The sequence below is a fragment of the Antedon bifida genome, chromosome 5, assembly GCF_963402885.1.
Source record: "Antedon bifida chromosome 5, ecAntBifi1.1, whole genome shotgun sequence".
In the NCBI taxonomy this organism is placed as follows: domain Eukaryota; kingdom Metazoa; phylum Echinodermata; class Crinoidea; order Comatulida; family Antedonidae; genus Antedon; species Antedon bifida.
This window is the reverse complement of record NC_136230.1, coordinates 2,479,906-2,496,917: the sequence shown is the minus strand read 5'-3', so window position 1 is coordinate 2,496,917 and position 17,012 is coordinate 2,479,906. Positions and strand designations below refer to the sequence as shown.

Genomic DNA, 17,012 nt, shown 5'->3' with positions numbered 1-17,012 from the left:
AGTATATAGTTTGACAGTGCATCATTTTTTAAATGTTTAAAGATGTCATCATAGTAAAAATTATAATTCATTGTGGTATGTAATAATCTATCTGCACCAAAGTGGTTACTGCATAGTAAATACACGGAGGCATCTTTCTTCAACTTGTAATCATTTGTATTTGTGTATGGCTCGGTGGTATGCATAGTTTATGTAATGTATATTGCCTTCTTCCACATATATAGTTTGTAAACCAAGACAGTACAGACCCCCTATGATAATGTAGTAGGAATCACAACATAAATAACAATGTTATAGCATAATGTCAATAAAATAACATTCGATAAATGGAGTTTTGTATAATTTATAAATGTAAACTGGTCTTTAGGGATTTAATCCATTCTTCAGCAAATCCAAGCTAAATTGATTTGAATACAAATTTACCACCACGAATCACACAACATTTTGAAATTATGCATTACAGTTTATAAATAATAAAATCATAAACAACAGCTTCGTAAGCACGACATTTCTGTCTTCCCTAACTATTAATGGAATAAGACGGTTGAACTTATTCACTTTATCTTTATAAACTTCTGGACGGAAACGTCTTTAGCAAAGCTATAATTAGGATTTGTTAAAGGTTGTCAACACTTAGTATACAGTACCGTTACAATTGTGCGTTATTTAAACAAACTACAAACCAGTTAAAATTAGTTAAATGGTAAAAACATTATTGATGTTCGATTACAATCTATATATAAATTATGGTTAATTCTGACATAGGCGAGCACAATGCAAAAACTTCGGTACAAATCTCCGCCTTGGATACCTACCTTATCTATCTCAGATGTACCGCGAAACATAGATTTGATAACATTAGTGTTCAGTTCGACGCTATTGTTCCATAAAGTAAAGAAAATAATAAATAAAGATTCTGACAAAATCAATAATAAGAATAACTTCAAAATCTAGAGCCGTTAAAATGCAGTCTTCACATGAAACGCCCTCACAATATATACTATACCAATGACCTATAAGCACCTCCTAAATGTTTAAAAGGTGTTAATGTTTAAAATAAATTTGTTAATCTTAACAAATAATAATGTGAACATCATAGAAATAATCTTTAATTTATCGACGTTATAAATGAAATTATGGTATTGTTATTAAATCCAAGAAGAATGCAAAAGTGACCATTTACATACAGTGAGTTTAATAAAATTACAGTTTAACCTTTCGGTACTCTAACTACGGTGGCTAACTCTCCAGGAATTTTAATTAATTTATAACTTTTCATTCATTATTTTAAGTAATTTAAGTTCAATAATATGATATGTCATTATTCGTACAGAAATTGATTTGTATTGTCAACTTACAGGAGTTACATTATATAAAAAATGTCCAAAAAAAATATGAGAGTACCAAATACACCGATTAAATAGGAGGAACAAATTTGCTTTGGATGAGTGCCCGTAATCGTAGGTATCCGCTTACGAGAGGAGTGACTTACATCATGTATCATTAAATATCATTCCGCGTAACTATAAAACACATATTTTATAATTTAAAACCAAACTATTCATAGTCATCAGCGCTGATAAATACGCTTAAAGTAGACTACCTTAACCTGGAAATATGGCTGACATAGACCAGCCATCTCCAAATGAAAAAAGGTAAGAAAATAATTATAAAGAATTATTTATATTTGCAATATTATTTTATTTTGTTTTATTTATTTATTTTATTTGTATTAACCATCTTTAAAGAGGATTACCTGTGCAGGTCTTCATTAAAAAAAGAACTGATATTAAGGGGTCCTCTATCAATTTAAGTAAAATACATATAAAACAGTTTAAAAACATGAGAAACAAGATAATAATAATAATATAATAAAATCACTATTAGCATCTCTGAATTTAAGTTTAAATAAGTCTATGGAACTCAGTAGACAAATATTTGACAGTCAGATAATTAAAGCTGCATCTAAACGATTCAATTTTGGGTCTGGAATAATAAAATCATTATTTAAAAGTCCGAAATGTACTTATAAACCGTTACTGCGGATTTTAAGACGAAAATAAATAATAAAAGTTGCAAGAGGGTTCTTATAAATTTTACCAATAATAATGTATTATCTATTATCATTTCCCGAAATAATAACCCGCTATTAATATCAAACTTAAATTGTTAACATAAAAATACTATAAAAAAATGAAATTTATTTTCCTTTCCCACAACTATGTTTAATTTAGATTTAGGTTTTTCTGTGAAAAGTTATTTTTAATTTTTTCTACAATGCATATTTTGAAAATTTCAAAAACGTTTTTATACATATATTTCAGTTTTGTCGTTTCTGTAAAAGCGTTAATAATGTTTTTAATTTTGTACAGGAAATGCAGACATTGTGGCAGATCCATACTTGTAAAGAACCTAGCTGCACACGAAGCAAAATGTAAACAAACAAAAAATCTCAAAAAATAAACCCGAAGGTTGTACATTGTATGGTACGCTACATGGGTTGAAGATAGCCTAAACCTGAATCTCACTCTTCACAAAATATTCCTGCCTAAACACACTGAAAGGATGAACTTAGATACGAACTCAATACATTATGATGACACGGCACTCAACAATAAGCAATGTTGTTCCTGAACTTCATTTCAAAACTACGTCATAGGACCGACTGATATGTGTTATTGTTGTCAAGATACTTACAGCTAAATACTTCACATTTGTAATGAATATGGATTTTGTTTGGACTAATTACTTTTTACAAACGTCATGTGAATATATTCACGATAAGGCAACACCGTTTTTTTAGACAGGGGAGGCAGACAAACACAAACATGAATGTTGTCTTGTACTACCGTATTTAGTCGATAGTTTATTGTTCAAGAAGGTTTTTAGATGGTGGGGGGTGTTTATTTGGGGAAGGCGTTTATTTTTTGGTGTACTGTGAGAAGTGAAAAAATACAGTTGATTTAATAAAAAAGTAAAAAGGTGAACATTGTTGTTGAAATTCATACAGATAAAGAACACTACATTTAAGTTCATCAGGAAGCTAACCGAGATAAATAAAAAGATAGAACCGTTTCCGAAAGTCAATAACAGAATTATTAATTTAACAATATTAACTCTAAATATAAGTTTAGATTTAAGAAAATGGAAACTACAGATAGAGATACTTATACTGTCAATAAACTTCGGAGTTTCTTTAATTTATCTTTATTTATCATCCATGCATGAAAAATTGATCAATATTGCATTGAGATACTAATTTCATAAATACGATATTATTACGCGACAAGCTATAAAGCAAGGCAAAATTTCTCTCTCCCCCTCTCTCTCAAAACGGTTCACAAACGAACTTCTGAAACAGTAAATACACTTAAACGATATTAATCTGGAAAATGGCTGACGAACCAGTGCGAAATAGAAGGTAAGATAATAATCATCACTAAAGGTAAAGTAATGAATTATATGCCTAATATATTGCTGGATGGATCACCCTCATTAAATATGCTTTAAATAAAATAAATAAATAAATATTTAGCAGTAATATTTCTGTCAGTCAACGATATTTTTACGGGTTAAAAGGTTCTATATTCGTTACCGTTTAAATAATACCGTTACTGAAGATCAAGAGACGTAGATGAATATTAAAATAAGTAGTAAGGATAGTGCTTATACATTTGACTAATTTCATCAAGAATTTGAATTTCATCAAGAATGTGAATGTTTCAGTTATATTATACTTTATCTAAAACTGTTTATGAAATATTTACTCGTAATATTATTATTTCAGTTCGATTTAAATGAAATAAACTAAATTAAATCAGTGGAGGGCATATTATAAGATTGTATACGTTGTAGCACTTATTTAAACTTATATTACCACCTTAATAGAAGAAATACAAACAACATTTTTTTGTATTTAACTGTTGTTAAATTAATTTAGTTTTTCCCTAGTTTTGTTGTCTGTAAGACAAATATCTGATATATTACGTTAAGATGTATATAAACGTTACTACATGATTGTCCTTTGCTTTTTAACATCAGATGCCCAAGATGCGGCGAGCCGTATTGGTTGTGGATCACCCACGTTATCGTCTGTCAGGGAATTAGGAATGTCGTTAATCGTAATGGCTCGGCAGTCAACACTACGTGTATGTAACTTGTAATAGTAATGGAAGATTCATCAATTCACTGAAAGGCAAATATGGGACTTCAATGCTCTAGTTACCATTTGTAACTACAATATTTAAACTACAACAACAATAGATAACACTTTTCTAAATGGCAATTTTAAAGACTATCTTAAAACGGACAGAATAGTACGTAAAATGTAGATGTTGTAATAATATTGATTTAAATACCTACTTATTGTTTATGAATTATGTTACCTAAAGATGCATTGCAAAAATGAACATTAATACAATCAGACTTTAAATAGGTTATTTTTTAGTTTTAATATATTTAATCACTTTCATAGAAAAAAAACGAAAAACAAATAATGTTTTCACTTATAAAACGTCAAAATAAATGGTTAAATTCAACCAAAAATCAATTGGCTGGCAGCCAATTCGACTATTTTTTGCTTTAAATTAGATTAAATATGCCATTAAAATGGCAAATTCAGAATTATTTTTTCCGGGGACAATATATCTTTAAGTAATAGTTGTGGTTAGCCTCGTAATTCTTACTTAATTAACATAGATTTGGAAATGGCATAATTTAAACAATTGTATTCCATTGCATTTTGTTGACTTTGGCAGACGTCATATTTTCGGCGCTATCAACGACCGATATAAAATAATAATAATGTTCCTGTAATTTTGCCTTTTTAGTTCACCTTGTCTTCATATTTGATAGGTATCATGTACTGCACATATTGATGTAACTAGTTATGTATCCATTATATCATTGTTTGCTTTTAAATATACTGGTCTACTACAGATTGCTTAGGCATATGCATGTACAATGGGGGGTTTTTTTTGGGGGGGGGGGGGTGGTTAAGCGCTTTGATGCTTAATTTTTTAAGCAATTGTGATTGAAAATATTTATTAATCCTTGTATCATCGTTCAAATAGTATACTTATACTTAACTACCTTAATATACCTTGATGCACCTTGATACACCATGGTGTACCTTGATATACCTTGATGCACCTTGATATACCTTGATGCACCTTGATATACCTTGATGTACCTTGATAAACCATGGTGTACCATGATATACCTTGATGCACCTTGATATACCTTGATTCACCTTGATAAACCATGGTCTTGGGACTTTGAGGCTGCGCATATGTGTCCCTCTATGCGTAGTTTTAGTTAATTAGTTGTTAAATTCACAATTTTAACGCTATGGTCTTTTTACTACGCTAACGCTTAGAGTTCATTGGGTTTGACTTTATAGCATGATTTTCAAGAGTTTTTTTTTTACAATCTCCTACTTTAAATACCATTTCTACATTTAAATAAATCTATTTATCGTATGTTAATGTATTAATTTTGACATAGCTTAAACTTGGTTCATGTTTCTATTCCTACTCCATTTCTATTCTATTGAAGAATATATAAATGATTAAGTACCCTACAGATATTCTTTTACTATGTCATTTATTTACAAAATCATTGTAGCAACTTCTGGTAAAGTGTTGACACTGTGTTAGTTCTTAGAATATTGCTGATAATTAAACCTTGCTTCATGAAATCGTGTCTTGTGTCTTTTTTAAGCATTCAAAATAACAAGGCCATATACATGGCTGCAGTCGCGTGCTCAAGTTAGTGTTTACCGACCAACCGACCGACCGACATAGTGAGCTGTAGAAAAAAATATACTGTTAACATTGATCACGTCTATCAATATAAACTACAAACAGAGTATTTTAAGATATTGTGAAAGAAGACGAAGACGAACACAGTTATCTGCTAGTTTAAAGAAAGTCATAAATCAACATCTCTATAGAAAATATATGTTTTTCATAACCTCGACAGAGCAACATTGCATCATTGCAGCAGAATAGCTTTAAACTTTAATAACTTGACTTGTCTTTTACACTAACCAATTTGACGATATGATCATGATACGATTATCAATCGATAGAATGACGTAACACAGATCATCCTGTAAAAGGTGAGTATTGCTGCAGACGATAAAAGAATACGATAACTATAGTAAATGCTAAAATTGACTCCAAAAACACTAGTTAAACAACTCAAATAATCATAATATTGTAGGCGTATTTTACAATACTTTCAAATAAGTGATCTGACCTTTTCTATACATTGTTAAGTCATATAAGTCCTCTATTTCCAACATAAAACTAAGAGGATCAACAAATAGGAAACAATCGTTGTACTACGTGTATTATACTCTATATACTATTTTGATATCTCTCTCAGAAATAAAAAAGAAATATCAATGCGCAAATGCATTCAAGCAAATTCACCCAATTGCTTTCTGGAAAAGTGTCTATTTATATGTCAATTGTACCATTGGCATTAAATAGCCTCCACAAATAATATAATAGTCATATAGTATATCGACGATTGTGATTCACTGCAGAAAAGAATCTTAATTTTTTCGCTTCTTTTGAGAATATACAATCTGAAGATGAGTGATCAAGATATATTTCAACCATGTGCTAAGTAAGTTACAGTTAGAATAACTCTTCTACTAAATATATTAAAATACTTTTATTTTTTATTTTGTGTACATCACACAAAGATAATCACGGAACAATTATTAGGTTAAAGTTTACTTATGTGATCAATTAAGATACTATCCGAGAAAGCCTAAATTTAAATTATCAGTTTCAATAACTTATACCTATACACTTATACATAGAATGTCATGATGAAAAGTGATGTGTTTTATGATATTGACTAATAGTATATATCTCTATGCAGTTTTAAGAGAAAGCACCCACGTTGTACATGTCTTGCTATTGCCGTCGTCGTTGTCGTTGCAGTTCTTCTGATTGTTGTTATCATCATTGCCAGTAGTTCTTAATAAAGAAACCATTTGTATACGCTTACGTCGCGTCAAGGTATGTACATATAGAATTAATATTTGGTGATTCAATAAACTATATCTTACCCCATTCTCAGTGCTGTATCTCCACATACTACACTATTTGTCCAGTATCATAAGAATATTAGTTATAAAGCATCCCATATGTATCACAGTGGTGCCTGTATCATGTAAGGTTAGTTAAGGGTAGGGGTTATATGACACTAGGGGATACATGTTAAACACCTTTCACATGTGATGTATTACCAAATTTTCCTATGATACTGGAGAAATCTAGATACAGTAAGGTGCTTGAAACTGCATAAACCATTGTGATTATTTACTGTTGCTGTTATTCTGTAGGCCCTATACTAAAACTGTACACTCACCCACAAATTCACCTCCAGTGCTTAATCAACCTTGTTATAACACTATGCTCGTATGCATTATATTACTACGCGCTGTATGTCAATATACAGCGGATATAACAGAGCATTTAACAATAAATGAATTTACTCTTTTGGAGCAAACGGAATCAATATAGTCCAAAAATAACAATAATAATAATAATAAAATATGGCTAGTCGTTTTGAACCAAGTCCTAATGAAATACGTAGGTAAGTAAGTACTTAATGAAATCTGTATCTAGTATAACTATTATGCGCAATTTGTTAGACATTAAATATCATACTATATTTAGTAAAATCTACATTCACTCACTTGATCCGGCAATAATGGAAAATATTTATAGAAAATTAAGAAATTGACAGGTTAAATATTTTGTTAGGTCTTTCTAAATCTGAAATAATAATAATAGAAAGATGATAATTTTAGTAATTTTAGTTTAAATGAAATTAGTTTTCAGCTACCTGTTGTTGTCGATGTTAATGGACTTACCGAGTTATTTGAAGTTTATCCAGGAACAACAATAGGAGAACTTAAAACAATGATATTTGATCGATTAGGAGAAGATAGAATTTTAAAATACAGGAAGGAAGAACTTACCGATAAAGATAAAACATTGGAAGACTACAATATTGGACCAACAAATTAGCACAATTCATATGAATTTACGAGAATAGATAAAGTGTAAGTAGATAATAATTAAGCACAGGTTAATCCGAATAAGAAACATTTTTGTAATACATCTATATATAAGATAAATAATTTGTAAGATAAATAGTAAAATAAATAAATAACTACTGCCGGCTATTAATACAGTTGTAATAATTAAACCACTATTGGATGCAATTTACATTCTAATTTACTGCTTACACCAATTTCATTAAAGAATTACTGTTTACATTATATTACTGCGCGCTATGACTCAATATACCATATATAAAATGATATACACATTATTTTCATTTACTTTCTTATCAAACGGAAATCCAGCTATAGTTAAAAAAGGAATATTTAATATAATAGAAATACCATGGCTGATCGGTTTGAACCAAGTGCAAATAAAAAAAATAGGTGAGTCTACACAGGCATGATACAAATGGAATCTCATTCTTGTCTGTATAAATTATAGTATAGATAAATGGCTGATATAGCAACACTAACAATAAACACCGTCATCGATTAAGTCGGACAATAAGTTAGCTATTTAAAAAATTAATTTCTGATTAACAGATATCGTTTTTCCTTATTATCTTCTATAATTAATGTACCAAACAGAATTAATGATTGATATTTCAATTTTTCATTTTAACTTTAGGTTTCAAATATCTGTAAAAAATCTTGAAGGAAGTAGTACACTTGTTTACGTTTATCCCGATACAACTGTACTACAACTTAAAGCTGCTATACGCGACAAATTTGGCTATCCTGTAGAATCTCAACGACTATTGTACCAAAGTAAACAGTTAAGGGACGAGCACACCATGGAACGCTGTCACATTAGAAAGGGAATGCCGGCAACAATCCAAGTGGCTCTACGGGTATGCGGAGGATAAACTCATCAATGATTATTTTTTTAGTATACAGTTTGACTGAATATTTACTGAATCAAAACTACATATATAAAAATAAATTTTGGAGTAAATGATCGCAGATATTTCGCAACAGAAATTTCTTCATTATCACATTATTTTGCTGTTAAAACATCTTTTGCGAAATAAGTTATACATATCTGATATTTTTATTATTTAACTAAACAACTAAATATGTTTTACAATGATAGATTTCTTCTGTTATAAATATGTTCACAATTGTTTTCAAACTAAAAAATGAAGATAAGTTATACAGAGTAATTTATATGTTGAATTTGTGTATATATATACCTGAGACTTCTAAAGTTGTTTTCTACCTTGAATAATATTTGGTTGTTAACTTATAGTAAGACATTTTCTCTTAGATCTCTAAAACCTTAATATCAACTTTATAGAGAAATCATTTTATTTTATTTTGTATGATTGTTATTATAAAATATTTAGCCATTGGTATATATAGTTATTACAATTCTAAACTATTAAAGGTAATTATGGATTTTTGTATAGCAAATTGTTAAGTATCATTCTATAATTTGTATTATTCCACTAAATAAATATTAGAGTTTTAAAATACATGATTCTCTTTTCTTATGTAATATTTAGCTATTTAAAAAAGATGACGATGGAAAGTTGCATTTTATGATACAGGAGAGGCAGACAAACACAAAAATGAATCTATCTTGTACTAGCCCAGAAAGACAACGGGATACACATTTACAATACGAGGAAAATGTATTGCATAAAACTTGACAAAGAAACTGATTGAAACATTGAAATAGTACATTTTCTTAAAAACCTAACTAATGGTTCGACTTCGTTTTCAACGAATTAAATAAGTATTAGGCATATACATCATGGGATGAAAACGTTTTGAGCTGCTTGACAAAATCGAACAAGAAAGATTCCCTGACAAAAGGGTATTTTAAGACCAATCATAAATTACCTTGTACTATTCAGTTCATGTCTCAGAATGAAATATCAATGCGCAAATGCATTCAAGCAACTCGTCCAATTGTTTACTTCAAAAACAGTATGTACCAATGCATAATATACACAAAATAAATATTGCTCATATCAACGACTGACAGTTACTATAAGGAAAATATCTTACGTTTTTCTTCTAAGTCTATTGAGATTATAAAAATGAGTTGCCAATGTAGGGACCAACCTTGCGCTAAGTAAGTTACATAACATGGTAAGTTGTTTTTTTACCATGATCGTCATAATCCTTTCCAGAATTTCTACTAAGATGGGGAATTAAAATTATGAATTAATTAGTTAAACGCAAATACCTTTTTAGTATTTAATTTATTTGCAAATAAAGCATTCTCAAATATTTCCGGTATATTAAGTTTGACACTTTGTAAGCTCTTAAAAGTAGACTGCTGCTAAAAAAACCTTGTTTCATGAAATCGTTTGTCATAATTTGTTTTTTCAAGAACTGTATTTATCGTTAAAACTGAAATGATGCTGTTTACACTGACTACAAACAACCAATAACAAAGTCATTACATTTACATGTTGCAGGCCTACTACATGTATTATACTATATATTTTGATATCTCTCTCTGAATGAAATATCAATGCGCAAATGCATTCAAGCAAATGCATCCAATTGCTTACTGGAAAACGTCAATTGTACCATTGGTAGTAAATAGCCTACACAATTCAAATGTATAAATTATATCGACGATTGTAATTCGCTGCAAAAACATCTTATTTTTCGCTTCTTTTGAGAATATACAATCCGAAGATGAGTAATCAAGGAATATTTCAACCAAGTGCTAAGTGAGTTACAACAATCGTTACTATAAACTGTAATCTACTGAAAATATAAAAATTACCGTGACTACTTTTAATTATGTGTACGTCACACAAAGATATAGAATTATAGAAAAGTTACCAGATAAGATATGAGCTTAAGCGATCAAATAATATAGAATCCTAGATATATATAATATATACGTATATCAATAAATACCTTTATGCAAGGATGTGATGTTTTTATGATATTGACTAATAGTATTATATAATATGTTGACTAATCAGTATATATCTCTATTTATGCAGTATTTTGAAAAAATGCACATGTAAGGAATGTCTTGCTATTACCTTCATCATTTTCGTATTATTATGTTGGTTTGGTGTTCTCGGATATTTCATTTCTGTCATTGTTTAGTTTTTACAAAGAAAACATTAGTATGTGCGCTTACGTCAAGGTATGTACATCTAAAACTACTATTTTGTGATTTTTTGAGAGACCTTAACTATGAAACAAATACATGCAGTATTATCACCTTTTTATAAATAAGTGGACTTTTGTACACTTGGCCATTAAACACTCGTTGACACTAGTGGTGCTCAACCAACCCTAACATAAAACCTATTCAAATTCTACCTTATTCAAATATTACCCACACGCTACATTCTACATAAAGTAAATATCAAGACCTATTATTGAGTATCTTTTTAATTTTAGGAAATCGTAATTATTTAACTATGGAGCGTACACAAACAACGTAATATCTGGAAGAACAGACTCCTCATTTGGACAAACCACAAGGGTACACAAATTATAAATAGGGCATAATTTTATAGAATATCAATGAAAAAAACCAATCATGTTTTTATTTTTAATCTTTCAACAATAAATAGCTTGATCAGAGTCGGTTGCACCAACACATACTAATCATAAATGGAAACAGAATAATATAATTATACACATTTTTGAAAAAAATCAAAACCTCTAAAATATAAAGAATGTATAATAAATAACAATATCATCTTTCGAAATACTGTAGGTCAATAAAAAAAGGTTAGCTAATATGTACATTTCTACAATTTATTTCTATGCAATGTAGCGTTAATACTTATGATAATGATGATGATGATAATGATGATGATGATAATGATGATAATGATGATGATGATAATGATGATAATGATGATGATAATGATGATGATAATGATAATGATGATGATAATGATGATAATGTTGATGATGATAATGATAATAATGACGATGATGATGACGATGACGACGACGACGATGACAATGACGATTACGATGACGGTGATGATGATGATAATGATGATGATAATGATGACAATGATGATGATAATAATGATGATAATAATAATGATGATGATAATAATAATAATGATAATAATGATGTTAATAATGATGATAATAATGTCGATGATAATAATGTCGATGACGATGATAATAATGTCGATGACGATGATAATAATGACGACGGCGGGGGCGGCGGCGACGGCGATGATGTTGGTGATGGTGGTTGCTGCACTGAATAGAAATATGGCAATGACAATATAGTATGTATATTATGGTGGTGATGACGATGGCGTCTATATTACATATCGTAATGATGATAGTAATGAAATAAATAACATTACAGTCCATAACAGTAATGATGTAGAGGCATATTGACGATCATAACAATGTTTGTAAACGTCATCGGTACATCGCCGACAGTGGAATATCAATGCGCAAATGTATTCTACCAATACTCTCACTGTTACCAATGACATAGCTAAACTACACAAACCATTGCTCGTACGGTTTAGTATATCCTTCATATATATCAATAATTACAGAGAAAAGCTACTATTCAGAAGATGAATAGATTCGAACCAAGTCCTAAGTAAGTTACAAACGTTGCTTGTAATAAATAATAATAATAGATAACTAGTTTTAACTATGCTTAGGCCTACGTCACGCCAACATACACCATTACCAGGTTACTTAATGTAATGGAGTACACACATTTCAAAATATATATGTTTCAGAATTCTAATTGTATATTATTTGTATTTATTTATTCAGCAACTTGGTCAACAAAACACGTTTAAAATGGTGTTGTGGTACCTTCGTCGTCCTCATAATTATTGCTATTATTATAACTTTACTGACCAAATTTGTTTTTTAAAAACAAAAAGGATAACGCTATAATTTATGTTTTCGCCACGTCATGTACATCTAGAGGATTCAAGACACTACTATCTGGGCTATTTTTTCAACAAATGCATACTCTTTTTTATTATTTACTGTAAAAGAGTAAACATTCAGTTTATATCAACGTTTATTTATTGAATATTTTAAAGTACACTGCTTTACCCTCCGTGCTTTACCAAACATTATCAAACTAAGCATATGTCTGTTTGCATTGTATTACTCCGCGTTGTGTGTCATTAAAAGGAGACTATAAGGATCATTTATGTAACAAAAAATACAATTGAGTTTCTTTGGAAACGGGAATCTATCTATACACCAGGAATACTATTTGATATCAAAATATGGCTGATGAACCAGGTCCAAATCAAATTGATGGGTAAGTGCACGTAAAATATGGCTTTAAAGCGTGGTTTTGACTAGAGACACAACGCAAGTACGTAGATGCAACGAAAGTGAGTTTACTTCATTGACAGCGACAGTTCGAATAATCCATCGCTTGTGATTGGCAAATCACTTACGTTGCGTTACGTACTTGTGTTGCGTTTCTAGTGTGAACCTAGTATAAGTGCATTCAGCAAATTTCCTAATAGTAGTGTCCTTAAAGCTTAAAAAAATATATATTGCATTACGTTATACTAATTTCAGATATTTAAACTAGATTTCATATAACTGTTACAATCGATGGAACCGAATACATATTTGATGTTTTCCCACGAACTACAGTAAGAGAACTTAAAGACATGATATATGATAGATGCAGAGTAACAACAGAATTAACTTACAATGGTGTACAGTTAAGCAATGATAAAACATTGGCATGGTACGGTATTGACCAATGAAAGTAGCACAATTCTCTTACGAGATTAAAAATAACGTAAGTATAATCTATCTAAGATTATATAATTATAACGAATGGGTTTACACTAAACACGTTGCGCCATATCATAAACAACTTATTGCTATAATATATTATATCATAATTGCTATATAATTATTGATATACTTAAATAGTATAAGTTCCTCACACATAAGCGTTGGATTATTAAATGTCATCTGTGTCATTATTTGTGTTTTTTTTATTTAGTCTAGACCTATATTAAGATATTTAAGCTGAATATCACTCCTCATTTTCAGTAGTACATATAAAGGTGAGGCTAAAGTTCACACACATATTATTTGTATCTAAACTAAAAGATCTCGAATCATATTATGTCGTTCTATCAATTTGCCCTCCTGCTTTGTATCAGGTAATTTCGATCAACTAGTCACGAGGAACAGACAAACTTAAATTTTAGTTGGAAGACAAAAATGTATTTATCATAATTCATAATTTTTTTAATTTTCAGGATTTCACTTTGGGAAAGTGCACGAAACAACATTCCTGCTTAGCAAGTACCAATTCATCTTTTAAAGAAAAACCAACGAAAAAATATAAAAATGTTATACACATTCATGACTGTATTTAATAATAATGTTACTTAATCAAATACCTTAAATGCCTTTGAATAAATACTACAGTATATCACAATACAATTCTCATAACTTATCGTCTGTGTATTAATTCATTTTTGTTTCATGGAATTTGTGACAGTCGTCTTCAAATTTGGTCAGTGTATCATACTGTAGTCATTTTTTACTATTGTACATTATCATTTTCTTCTGGAAAATATGTTTTATATCTGAGAAAATGTATTTTCACTTGATCCATTTATGCAATGTTGTTGATCATCTTTCCTCAAATTAATAAAAGTGCAAACACAGTATTGATATCTAATAAAAATACAATGATATATACCTCACTGGTCCACGTTATGACACGTTATTTATTTTGGGTTTTTTCGTATTACTACGCGTTCTCTGTGTACGTCAATTATCATAATACCATACTATAAAAAGATCTTTTGAAATATAATTGTCATTAGTGTGTACAATTCACTTGCTGAACAACATAATCTATATATAGTTAAAGAGAAATATTTTAACAATATGGCTTTCAGGGATCAACCTGGTGCAAACCGAAGAAATGGGTAAGTCTACATAGGCCTAGTAAAAACATAATGTAAACAGCTGTTAGCTAGACAAACTAATCATAATTATACAGATTTTATTAATTTTTTTAAGACAATAAATTAAGCAAAAGAAAAAAATGTAAAATATCAGTCACCGGTTCCTTTGCTTTAAGCTTCTATGATTAGTGTCTCTAACAATACTAGATTTGAACTACTCACCCAATCCCAAATGTCTTAAAATCATACTCATAAATTTCTATTAAATTTTGTTGAACTTAGTTTTCAGATATTTGTGAAAAATCTTCAAGGTCAAACTATACTATTTGACGTATATCCTGATACAGATGTAATGGGACTAAAAGATATGATATACCGGAGATTTGGGGTTGCCGTAGAAAATCAACGACTATTGTACGGTGGTAGTCAGTTAAACGACGGGGACACCATGGCTTTTCTCGGCATTCGAATGGGAATGCAAGCAACAATCCACTTAGTTCTACGAGTACACGGAGGATAGTTAACAGAAATGATTCAAAACTGCAAATTATGACATGAGAAAATTGACAATGTTTTCGTTATCGCATTATGCTATATAATGATGATAGAGATGAACATTACTCAATCTTTTGTTAAATTAGTTATACATATGTCCTATATGATATTTATATTAATAATTAAGTAAAACATACGATATTACCATGGTATTAATACTGTGCTTACTTTCATTCTTTTAATTAAAAAAAAATAAGATAAGTTACACTGGTTTAATTATGTTGACTTTTATTCACTGTTGTTGGTACTTGATACTTGATAATTGACCCTTCATTCCTTATGGTAGGGTCCTCATCTTTATATAGGATTTTTCTTTTTAATTTATTGTATTTTTCTATTTATCATATAATTTAATATTGCGTAATTAAGTATTCTTAAAACTCGTTATTTCTACATTGTGAACCATAAATACGTAATTATAAAATATTTAGTTAATAACTTATAAATAACTTTATAGTTGAATTATGTAGTTATCTACTGAATAAATCTCTATTGAATGACATCGCAATTTTATCTCATTGACGAATCGCTGTTTGCCGTATTACTGCGCGTTCTATGAGTCAATATACTATACTATAAAAAGACCCTTGGAAAAATAATTGTTCATTCGTGTGTACAATTAACTTGCTGAACAATATAATATATATATAGATCAAGAGAAATATTAACAATATGACTTCAAGAGATCAACCCGGTCCAAACCGAAGATATGGGTACGTCTACATAGGCCAAGTAAAACATAATATAAACAGTTGTTAGCTAGACACAGTAATAATGACTACACAGATTTTATTTTATTTCTTTTTAAGACAATAATTAAGCAAAGGAAAATGTTCAAATTATTATGGTTCTGGAAAGTTTATTTTTACCTTTTATCTTCTATGATTAGTGTCTCTAACAGAACACTGATTTGAACTGTCACCCTGATGAGTTAAATAACATTTTAGAAATGGCAAATGGGATAAAAAAAACATACTCATAGGTTTCTATTACATTTTCTAGTTTTCAGATATATGTCGAATATGACGGTGAAATATATTCATTTGAAATTTTTCCTGATACAAATGTAAAGGAACTAAAAAAAATGATAAACCAGGAATTTGGGGTTGCCGTAGGAAATCAACGACTATCTTATCATGGTAGTCAGTTAAACAACGGGGACACCATGGATTATCTAGGCATTCGAAAGGGAATGCAAGAAACAATCCGTGTTGTAGACGGAGGATGGTAAACAGAATTGAAGTAGAATTCTCTAAAAATCATTGATTTTATTATTTCAATAAATATATATTAGAATTGAAAAATACATGATTTTGTTCTTTCTTTATGTGTATAGGCCTAATATCTATCTATTTAAAAACCATAGAGGTGATGATAAGGTGGTGATGATGACACTAAAATGATGATAATAATGACATGGTGACAGGTGATGATCATGACGGTAATATAAACGACAAAATAAAGATGACAATAATGATTAT

General features: G+C 29.7%; 1 protein-coding gene and 2 long non-coding RNA genes across 6 annotated transcripts; all 3 read left to right on the top strand.

Moving 5' to 3' along the window:
• The first annotated feature begins 1,562 nt into the window (after positions 1-1,562).
• LOC144843135 (uncharacterized) lies at positions 1,563-2,987 on the top strand. Its single transcript, XR_013612228.1, has 2 exons — positions 1,563-1,655; positions 2,373-2,987. It is a non-coding gene; the product is annotated as an uncharacterized LOC144843135 (long non-coding RNA).
• Positions 2,988-7,020: 4,033 nt separating this feature from the next.
• On the top strand, positions 7,021-15,532 carry LOC144842904 (ubiquitin-like). Of its 4 annotated transcripts, none has more exons than XM_078699500.1 (7): positions 10,648-10,782; positions 11,065-11,213; positions 11,474-12,659; positions 12,842-13,346; positions 13,629-13,844; positions 14,317-14,997; positions 15,259-15,532. In XM_078699500.1, the coding sequence occupies exon 3, from the start codon at positions 11,845-11,847 to the stop codon at positions 12,307-12,309; it is 465 nt and encodes a 154-aa protein (XP_078555626.1). In that variant the 5' UTR covers positions 10,648-10,782; positions 11,065-11,213; positions 11,474-11,844; the 3' UTR covers positions 12,310-12,659; positions 12,842-13,346; positions 13,629-13,844; positions 14,317-14,997; positions 15,259-15,532. The 4 variants fall into 4 exon arrangements, with proteins under 4 accessions (XP_078555627.1, XP_078555626.1, XP_078555628.1 ...); XM_078699502.1 differs by having other exon boundaries at positions 13,616-13,844; XM_078699501.1 differs by lacking the exons at positions 10,648-10,782; positions 11,065-11,213 and adding an exon at positions 7,021-7,037.
• On the top strand, positions 7,539-9,321 carry LOC144842909 (uncharacterized). Its single transcript, XR_013612193.1, has 3 exons — positions 7,539-7,617; positions 7,859-8,089; positions 8,721-9,321. It is a non-coding gene; the product is annotated as an uncharacterized LOC144842909 (long non-coding RNA).
• Positions 15,533-17,012: the final 1,480 nt, after the last annotated feature.

Excerpts from the sequence above, each read along its gene's own strand:
- LOC144842904 (XM_078699501.1), top strand. The coding sequence starts at position 11,845 with ATGCAATGTAGCGTTAATACTTATGATAATGATGATGATGATAATGAT.